The 11057-nt window shown below is 41.3% G+C and overlaps 1 protein-coding gene across 1 annotated transcript in view; it reads right to left on the minus strand.

Moving 5' to 3' along the window:
* The window catches only part of igfbp2b (insulin-like growth factor binding protein 2b), a 30711-nt gene extending 25372 nt beyond the window's left edge, over positions 1 to 5339 (minus strand). Inside the window, exon 1 of the mRNA XM_066686334.1 lies at positions 4760 to 5339. Coding sequence (XP_066542431.1) covers positions 4760 to 5144 — 385 coding nt within the window. The 5' untranslated portion in view covers positions 5145 to 5339. The remainder of the gene's footprint in view (positions 1 to 4759) is intronic.
* Between the last annotated feature and the right edge of the window lie 5718 nt (positions 5340 to 11057).

Consider the following 11057-nt stretch of genomic DNA (forward strand, 5'->3'; position numbering starts at 1 on the left):
GTCTAGCATACCAGACTTCTTTTAGTAATTTATTGGCACTTTGTAAACACATTAGATCACACTGGAAAGCTAGCATATATTGAGAAAACATCCTGAGAATTTTATAAAAAGTGTATGTTGTCAAATTTTTTGTCACATCTTTATGAGCCTAGTCTAATATTTCGCTTAAAAACCAGTGAATTTGTGAAGAGCTGATAAGTCGAGTTAAATGCCATCCATAAATTCAGAAGATAATATATTATAGTATAAAATATATTATATAAACATGTAATATAATTCACCATTTCATCTATTCCTGCTTATCAGCAACAACATTTATGTATGCACTTTGTATTATGTCTGGAGTGTTGCTGCTGACTGCCACTGTTATATTGTTCATATTTTGCTGCCTCATTATTTTATAATGTAAAAAAATATTTTATTCCATATTCTGTTGGTCCATTAATCATAAAATGAACAGCTGGTATTTTCAGATTATAGCGACAATTGAAAAATGACAAAAACAAGTATAAAAAGTTCTGTAACCACTTTTCCAGTTCAGGGTCACGGTGGGTCCCGAGCCTACCCAGAATTACTGGGCGCAAGGAAAGAATACAACCTGAAGGGGGCACCAGTCCTTCACAGGGCAACACACACTCACACACACACACACACACACACACACACACATTCACTCACACACTCACTGTTGCATACTTTAGCAAATATAAAGTCAGTGAACCTGAACTAGATCTGTTTCAAACAAAGAATGACATAACCTCATTTCCCCTAAGTACTTATTCATTTTTGTAAGATAATCCCACTGAAATCATCGTAACTATAACTTCCTGGCAGTCCTTACACACTTTCCTTAATCAATCTTATCTTAGGTTCCAGCAGTAGAGCAGAGACATGTCCATAAAACAGTGTGTACTAGTCCACACAATAACCTGAGAAGTACATCTGGATCATAGTGTACTCACCCAGGGGAAGCTTATAAATGTGAAGAAACACAGCTGAGACTAAATGCCGAAGCAGTGTATTACTTCACAAGACTGCACTCAACATTTTACATCTCTTTATTATAATTTGAAACCCACTTGTGACACTTCTGATATTGTATGAAAAAGACATGCTCCCCAATGAAGTTACAAACTCAATACTACAGCTTAGAGCACAGTGTCTCAGGACTGTCAACTTTGGATTGGAAATGTTATGGGAAGAATACACTGATCCTGTTCAACCTGGCTGCTTAAAGGAATGTCTCACTAAAAAACTAGACAAGATATCATTTGTGTCTGAAATGTGCTTCTTCAGGTTTGTAGTGGAGCAACAAACTAATTAGGCCTGCTGCAACCATTATATCAAGAGCATCAGTTTGATACAAGCCAACACAGGTATCTATCAACTAACATAACACAAACATAAGTTAGTGTTCTCCTCCAAGCATGTTGAGCTGTGTACTGATACGTATGGCTTCCAAAATCTTGAACACTGGGGGAATCTTGTGCTAGCCTTCACCCTCCCATGTTGATAAGTCTCATAAAAAGGTCTCATTTTCTTAGCTCACCCTCAGTATATTTTCATGCTTTGTCTAATCTGTAAATTGCAGAGCTCTGTTTTTGCTGTTTGACCATGTTACAGCTTTTTTTGTGCTCTGCAGATATGAGTCACTGAGTCTGATGGGGCCAAGCTTATTTACTCAAGTAACTCTGCCAGCTCCAGTTTCTACAGTTCTTGGGCATCCCTAAATATGTGGTTTCGTGCAGACACATCACAGCCACTGCAGCCGGGCAGATTCACATGAGAGGCTGGACACAGCTCAAAGTCCACTGTGCTAATCGTTGCCAAACTACATTAGCCTTTCCCCCCTTTGATTTCTTGGAAATTCAGCAGCACATTATGATAATGGCAGCCAATTTGTTTCAAAGCAAATGCCTCTGGCAAAGTTCAGTCTTGGGGATTACCAAAAAAAGAGACTTTCTCACTAAGACCTCAGATTTTACTCACACAGCAAAGCAAGATAACGCTCATCGTACTGAGAGGACATTTCTGAATTTAAGTTACCTGTTCAGTTACTGTTCATTTAGTTACATCCTTTTACAAGAACAAAATCATGACATGTATTATATTATCTGTTCTCTGGTTGCATAAGTAAACCATACACCTTCTGTAGCTCAATATTTACCAACATTGTAAATCCTGTTATTAGTATGAGTCAAATGTGTGATTAATTTACTACACATAGGAACCATACTCATCTGATTAAAGGAGCATTAAAGGTAAAACTGGGTGGTGTGTGAGATTGGGTGACAAAACATACTATCAACTCTATTTCAACCGGAATTCAATTGTAATCAACAGTATTTCAATTTGACAAAGACTATGATGTTTCTGATGATGTTCTGATAATTCCGGGTGAGCAATGCACACTCCAGCACACCCTTAGACACACCCGATATTTACAATGCTTTTGTATTTCCAATGAGAGATGACAGCCCTATGTAACACTGTAATAGTCACTGGAACATAGTGAGAGAGCAATTTCAATACTAAGATACTGCATCACTTTGAGTTACTGCATTGCTGTAAGATTTAGTGGAACACTGTAAAACTTTCTTTGTCACTGTAAGTTTTACAGCTTCACTACATGTTGTTGTGTCACTATGACAATTTCTTCAGTAATCACTGCAAAATTTACTGAAACCCTGTAAACATACATTTTATCACTGCAAGACTTACTGTTTCCGATACTTCACTGTAAGAGTTACTTCATCACTGCCAGTGGAACTGCATCCCTCTGACAGCTACATCATCACTGCAAGAGTTACTGCAACACTGTAATAGCTACATCATCACTGCAAGAGTTACTGCAACACTGCAATAGCTACATAATCACTCCAAGAGTTACTGCAACACTGTAATAGCTACATTGTCACTGCAAGAGTTCCTGCAACACTGTAACAGCTACATCATCACTGCAAGAGTTACTGCAACACTGTAATAGCCACATTATCACTGCAAGAGTTACTGCAACACTGTAATTGCTACATTATCACTGCAAGAGTTACTGCAACACTGTAATAGCCACATTATCACTGCAAGAGTTACTGCAACACTGTAATTGCTACATTATCACTGCAAGAGTTACAGAAACACTGTAATAGCTACATGATCACTGCAAGAGTTACTGCAACACTGTAATGGCTACATAATAACTACAAGAGTTACTGCAACACTGTAATAGCTACATTATCATGGCAAGAGTTACTGCAACACTGTAATGGCTACATCATCACTGCAAGAGTTACTGCAACACTGTAATGGCTACATCATCACTGCAAGAGTTACTGCAACACTGTAATAGCTACATTATCACTGCAAGAGTTACTGCAACACTCTAATAGCTACATTTTCACTGCAAGACTTACTGCAACACTGTAATAGCTACATTATCACTGCAAGAGTTCCTGCAACACTGTAATAGCTACATTATCACTGCAAAAGTTACTGAAACACTGTAATAGCTACATTATCACTGCAAGAGTTACTGAAACACTGTAATAGCTACATTATCACTGCAAGAGTTACTGAAACACTGTAATAGCTACATTATCACTGCAAGAGTTACTGCAACACTGTAATAGCTACATTATCACTGCAAGAGTTACTGCAACACCCTAATAGGTACATTATCACTGCAAGAGTTACTGCAACACTGTAATTGCTACATTATCACTGCAAGAGTTACAGAAACACTGTAATAGCTACATGATCACTGCAAGAGTTACTGCAACACTGTAATGGCTACATAATAACTACAAGAGTTACTGCAACACTGTAATAGCTACATTATCATGGCAAGAGTTACTGCAACACTGTAATGGCTACATCATCACTGCAAGAGTTACTGCAACACTGTAATGGCTACATCATCACTGCAAGAGTTACTGCAACACTGTAATAGCTACATTATCACTGCAAGAGTTACTGCAACACTCTAATAGCTACATTTTCACTGCAAGACTTACTGCAACACTGTAATAGCTACATTATCACTGCAAGAGTTCCTGCAACACTGTAATAGCTACATTATCACTGCAAAAGTTACTGAAACACTGTAATAGCTACATTATCACTGCAAGAGTTACTGAAACACTGTAATAGCTACATTATCACTGCAAGAGTTACTGAAACACTGTAATAGCTACATTATCACTGCAAGAGTTACTGCAACACTGTAATAGCTACATTATCACTGCAAGAGTTACTGCAACACCCTAATAGGTACATTATCACTGCAAGAGTTACTGCAACACTGTAATAGCTACATCATCACAGAGATCGTTTGTGAAACACTGTCACTTATACCTTTTCACTAAGGTATAAGATCACTGCATCACTGCATGAGTTACTGCATACCTCTAACAGCTACTTCAACACTGCAAGAGTCAAGGCATTAGTACAAGTATCACAACATCACCGAATCTCCGAATACCTGGTCTGGACCGTGACAGTAACTTCACCGTTGCTTCAAGTGTTGCTTCAACACTAAAAGACACTGCGTCACTGTAAGAGTCCCTATATCACTGTAAGACTGTAAGTCAATGCATTAGTGCAAGATTCAGGGCATCACTGTAATGTAACTGAATCACTTACACCTGACGGGGTCTGTGAGCGTATTGCTCCAACACTAAAAGTTACCGCATCGCTGCCAAAGTTTTTTCAGCCCTGTAAGAGTCCGCAGGTCCGTTTCTCTCGTGAACTTGCCGTCACTTACCGTGCTCCGTGTCCAGGTCCGGCAGCTCGGGCTGTCCGTCGGTGTGGTCCGTTCTCCTCGTGCAGCGGCCGTGTCCGAGGAGCAGCTGCTGCAGCGGGCGCGTCTCCGAGGGCTCGGGGGTGCAGCGGAGTCCACTCGCGCAGCGCGGGCTGTACACGCCGCACGGCTCGCCCAGCAGGCGCGCGCACGTCGCGCAGCAGCCGCAGCCCGGCTCGCGCACGATCTCGGTGCACGCGGCCGGTGGGCTCGGACACGCGGCCTGGCGCTCCGCCGTGCAACTCGCGCAACGGAACACGAGCTCGGCGCGCAGCAGCAGCAGCTGCGGCGCGAGCACGAGCGCCAACCACAGCGGCGTGCACGAGCGCGAGAGCGAGCACCACCTCATCGCCTTCTGCCGTGGAAGTGGAAAACGCGTGAGAGTTCGGAGCGCTGTGAAAGGGTCAGCGGCAGGTAGCGAAGAGAAAAGTGGCCACAGGTGAGGCGAGGCGAGGCGAGCGGTCGCGCGCTCTGCTGGGTCCTATCTGCTGCCATGTTCCTCTGACATCAGCACTTCAACCCAGCGGCTAGTACGCGCGTGTGCACAAGTCCGAGCACCCCTGGTCAAATGACACGCGCTGCTGACCTTCGGAGAGAGAGGAAAGAGGCACACTTCAGCACGGTATTTCTTTAACAGTGCATTAGTGCAGTACACAGTCGGGGGCAGTAGTTTGGGGACCCCTCACCACATTCCATGTTGCCTGCTTTGTTGTGAGAGAACACAATTCTGCATATTTACTTGGCTATGTTCTCTTAAATTGCTGAAGTTAATATACAACATAACATAAACACCCTGTGGTTCTTTAGTGGTCAAGAACACCAGAATGCAGGTATTACTTGTGTGGTGGATCACACCCAACTGAGCCTTACATATCCATTGATGACTAGGTTTATCAGTATTTATAAATATACCATAAAGTGTAAAAGCTTGGGCACCCCAGTCAAGTCACGGGTGCACTTTTTTTGACCCTTGTTATAATAATAAAACTCATTCTTTACAGAGTACACATAGTCGAAGGGTCAAATGGCATTTATTAGCGCATTAAATCGTCCGTATGCAATGGTTTGAGCACTGTTGCAGAAATCCCATGTTTTATCGATTTGCAGAGGGGGAAAGCACACATCCTCTTCAAGTAAATAAGTAAACGAGAACTCCAGTGTCCCAAATAGAGGACACGATGTTATTTAAGGTTTTGTAAATGAACATCCTTTAACCTCTAAAAGCCTAGAGTTCCTCACTCAGATATTTACACAGATTACTCAATATTTCATGTTGTTGTAATATCATTCACAAACATGGACTACCCTTTAACGCTCACTGAAACAAGGCTTCATTCCTTCTGAAGAGAGATGATATTAAATCACTTGTCTCATACATAACTGCATGCCTTTGGTTGACTGTGAAAACAGAAATGATCTCTTATTCTACCTCTGGAAAAGATTACGAATAATTCAATTATGGCGATATTTCAAACTAACTTTTTACAACCAGTGTGAATGAAGAACAACTCTGTCACTGCTGGACTAAGAATAGTCCACCAACCAAAAATATCCAGCCAAAGCATCCTGTGTCGACTGATGAAGAACTAGATGACGACCAACACACACTGTGCAGTGATAGACGAGCTACTCTCTGACTTTACATTTAGAAGGTGGACCAAAAAACTTGGATGTGTTTAAAAGAATGTTCGTTAAAAACTCCAGCAGCACTGCTGTGTCTGATCCACTCATACCAGAGCAACACACTCCAAGCAATACCTTCTCAACAGGGGCCCTGACCGTTGAAGAACAGGATAATATGGGGATAACCAAGTATGCAGAGCAACAGGTGGGTGGACTAGAGTCTCTAATTGTACAACAACAAAGTTCAAATGTGAGGGTAAGTGAAATAGATCAAATGGACAGTGAGTGTAGAAAGGAGGTCATATTAATGCTATGGCTGATCAATGTATATATAAGTCTTGATTGCATATGCTGTGAATTAGTTAAATCCGGTAAATTCAATGGTAAGTGTGTTTAAAATGTGCAGAAATACGGTCTCTGAAGGGAACGTGGTCTTTTCTCTTTTACAAAAGCAACAAAACGTCATTTCACTAGGGGTGTCCAAACTTTCGCATAAGGCTGGAAGTACCAGATCGCTGGTCATAGAAGTTCAATGTGCTGTTAGTTTTGGATGACCTTGAGTGAACACACACACACATGGAAAACAATGTTGGGGAAGAGAAAAAAAGTGGAAAATGAAACATGCGCACAGTAAGTTGTCCTTGTTTTTCCTGCTTTGTTTGGCAGATCAGTGTTTTCCAGTGTTTGTTTTCTTTCCAATTCTGGAGGCCCAGCTGCTCTGCTCATTTCACTGTTTTTTCTCTTTCTTCACATCAGGACCAAGTCCTTTTCTGAGTTGAATCAGGTGTGTTAGATCAAGAAAAACACTGCACTCTGTGGAACAGGTGGGCTGCAGGTCTGGAGGTGACAGTTTACTCCAAAGTAGACAACTCCAGCCCTGGTAATCAGCTGGAATATACAACTCTTGACTCCCTAAATAACCCTCTAATAAATTAATCATTAAATAATCATATTTGGGGGCAGCTGAATTCTAGAGAAGCAGGCCTGAGACCAGACTCTCCTAGAATGGCAGGAAATAAAAGTGGGGACAGTGGGATGATGTGACAATGCTTTTCTACCTTTAGCATTAATGGCTGAGATGCCCTTGAGCCAGGCACCTAACCCAAGGCTGATCCGTGGGCACTGTGCCTGCCTGCTTGCTGCTCTGGGACTGACAGCCCTTGCTGCCCCCCGTGTGTTTGTCCACTGCCATGAAATTCCCTTCTTCTCATTTTTCTTCTTCTTCCTCGTCTTGTAAATGAGATTCTCTCTCTCTCGTACACCTTTGCATTTAATTAAAGTCCCCTTAATCATTCTCACTTAACACTTCTGATTGTTTGGGAGATTTCACATTTTTAAAGAACCTTTTACCTAAACCTCCAGAATTCTCAGAGGTTAGTTGCATTTTCTGCTTCTCACAGTTCAAGGGCTCCTAAACACTTTCAGCTTTGGTCCTAGAGTAGCACAAACAAGCCAAGAACCATTTAAGCACCTTTAGTTTTCCAACAGTCCTGATACAGTTAATGAGGTAATGATCCTGCTTTCCTTGAAATGGAGCAGTCATGTCAGAGGAGGAAAAACATGAACCTCTGAAGTGCAGCTGGGCCTCCAGGACATTTGGGAAACACTGTGGAAGATCCTAGCGCATAATCTACTCCAACCCCATTCCTGGAGATCAACTAGCCAGGACAAGTTCAAGTATTCCCCGGCATTACAGTCCTGATCCGACTCATACATTTATTATCGAGCCTTTCTCCAGCTGAAATACAGCATATACTTGAATCCCCTGATTTACAGCTTAGCCTGTATATATATGGCATACAAGATATGACCGTGGATAAAATATATATGCATGTGAACCTTTTCTTGTGTGTGGCAGGCGAGGCGAATGTGAACGATATAACTTGGCTATGTAGGGAATGTAAAGTACGTTGGTTATGTTTACTCTCCATAAAGCAGGGTAAGAGGAACAGAAACTTACTGTGGGAATATTATGGGGTATGTATTTGGACAAGCCCACGCTGCTTTCCTGCCATGTCCATGACACTTAATTAAAACTGTATTTTACCTCCATGGCCTGGGTTCTCCTTGTGTGTGGTCTACTGATCAATAAGGTTCGTGGTATGATGGATCTTCTATAAAAGGCAATACATATTTTTTTAAAGACATGGATATAAGCAGATATAAAGTTAATGCAGCATTTCTGTTATTTCAATCTCATGGCAGAACCTCGTAAAGAACAGAATGCATGTAATAATATGTGGTATAACTCACTTGGATCTATTTTACTACCTCATGCTGGAATGTAACTGACAAGCTAAAAGGTATATAAAGATTTCACTGTAAAACCATTTGTGAATTCAGTGCTGTGCAAAAGTGAAATAAAAATACCACTTTTTCAGTGTATGTACACATTAATTTGAGTATCTAGAGCTTACCAACCCACAAACTGCGTAATAAGGAAGACCACCCAGACAGTGTTTTTGAGCTGTCTAAATCAGAAAACCTGGGTCAAAATGAGCCGTTCTGATTTTGCTCCAATTGCTTGGGGGTGATCTACATGTGGCTCGTTGTCATTTAAAGGAACAGGAGCTGAAACCAGCCATTCTGAAATGGGCTGTTGAGACGGGGAGAATGATCCTGTGATGTTGGACCTTGTGCTGTTATGACTAAAGCATGCCACGGACATTTATTTACTTGTGGAACGGGGATATATCACCTTTGAATCCAACTCTCCAAAAAGAATGGAAGCTGTAATAAGAGCAAAGGGAATGATCTCTGAATTTTTCATTTTTGACCTTCTGCAGCTAAGTACACCATGGAAATCTATAAAGTCATTACTTTAAACACATGAAAAATAACTAATTTATTTCAAACACATGTTTTTTTTTTTTTTGGGAGAAAAACCCAGGAACTTTCCCTTAACCTGTGTAATATGCTTGTTTCCCACAGTTGCTCTGGAGACGCTGGTTGTTGATTTATGAATCTTGGAATCTATGCTCACACCAAGTACACGGAGATGAAAATGATTTTGTTTGGTGGGATCACCTTCGTTTGAAGGAAGCCTGTGTGTGACCACAGAAGCTTGTCTCACTGTTTAGAAACGGTGAACAAGTTTGACAAGTTTGTTTTCAACTCCAACTTCGATGGAGTTCTTTGTAAAAGTGCCAGACTCACTGTCTTGTGGATACAGAACATGGAGAGGTTCTTTTTTTTTCCAAGTTGAAGCAGCTGTCATGAAGGATTAGTAGACTAGTATGAAGTTGCTTACTTTTGAGCTGTCTATTACACACCCTTGTAATTGTAGATTTTGGACTGGAGCTGTGATTTTGGAGCAGCTGTCTTGGCCTGATTGGGAAAGCTTTAACTGAGGCTAATAGTCATATTGTAAATGTATTCTGTTGGAAAATGAATACAATATGGCCTCTAGCCCCGTAGATAGAGAATAAACATAGAGGGCCTAGGAAGAAGCATGCTGGGAGGTTCTAAATGCTCCACCACCCTCCTGGTTGAGTTGAGTGTTTTCCAAAATACTGGAAGAATTCCCACCACCCAGGTGAATAAACATAAACCACACATAGATGACCACAGAAGTGGCATGGAACTACTCCCGACATGCAGCATGTCTTCAAGCTAAATATAGCTCCTGGAGAAAGTGTCGGAAAACAGTTTCCTGTTTGGTCTTTGCTACAATATTCCATGATCGTTTTCAGCCAAATGAGGCTCAGAAGATACCCAGGGGTTGAGTGGTCTGGCAGCAGGGCACATGACCCACTCATGTGACTCTCCGAGAACACGAGGCAAAAGAACATGGGGGAAAAAAGTCCTCTCCATCTTTTCCACGCTTAACAAGCTTCCTGTCCATGACCCACGGGTAAAGTCTGGGCTATACCCAGCGCAGGGCCATGTGGCACACCAAAGGGCTGACGTCCAGTCCATATCCGACTGGGTGATGATGTAATGTCTAACTGGACATTTCAGTAGGCCTTTTCTTTATGAAATCTGCACAGAAACAGCCTCAGCTGTAGAAACAGCTTCTATAATCCTGGGAAGGTTCAAAGGCAATTCTCACCATTTTAAATTAAAATACAAAAAATTCTGAGGATGTTTCCTCTCCATTTGCTAGCTCTCTAGTCTGTATGCATTCTGGAAACTGGACTGGGGTGTTTACAATGCCCAGTGTCAGTAAATGTAGGTTCACGTTTTAAAAATAAATAAATAAATAAAATAAACACAACGTGTAAATGTATTCTCATCTGGAGAAAGAAAGCATGAACCAAGATATCGATATTGCTCTATTCCTGCTCCATAGGTAGGTAATATTGACCTGATATTGCTGTTTCAGTTTACTTAAGGTGGAACTGATTGCAAATTCAGGAGTACAACAGTAAACAGAATTAAAGTGCTACAACTCAAGTTACAAATGAGTCTGTGGTAATTCAAAGAGTGAGACCTGTTCAAATTCAGCCATGTATATACAGTGGTTCCTCTCCTCAAACATACTGTTCCACCTTAAAAGCTGTGGCTATTTCTAAAAGTCAACTAACCAGAAACATTTCCTCAGAATCGTAGATGCTGTCTTTAACAGTACTACATTTAAGCCTATGTACAGCATTTCTATGGAGTGTGTGTTTCTCACAAAAGGTGTGAGGTGAAAAGG

This window comes from Hoplias malabaricus, chromosome 12 (genome assembly GCF_029633855.1).
Source record: "Hoplias malabaricus isolate fHopMal1 chromosome 12, fHopMal1.hap1, whole genome shotgun sequence".
Taxonomy (NCBI): domain Eukaryota; kingdom Metazoa; phylum Chordata; class Actinopteri; order Characiformes; family Erythrinidae; genus Hoplias; species Hoplias malabaricus.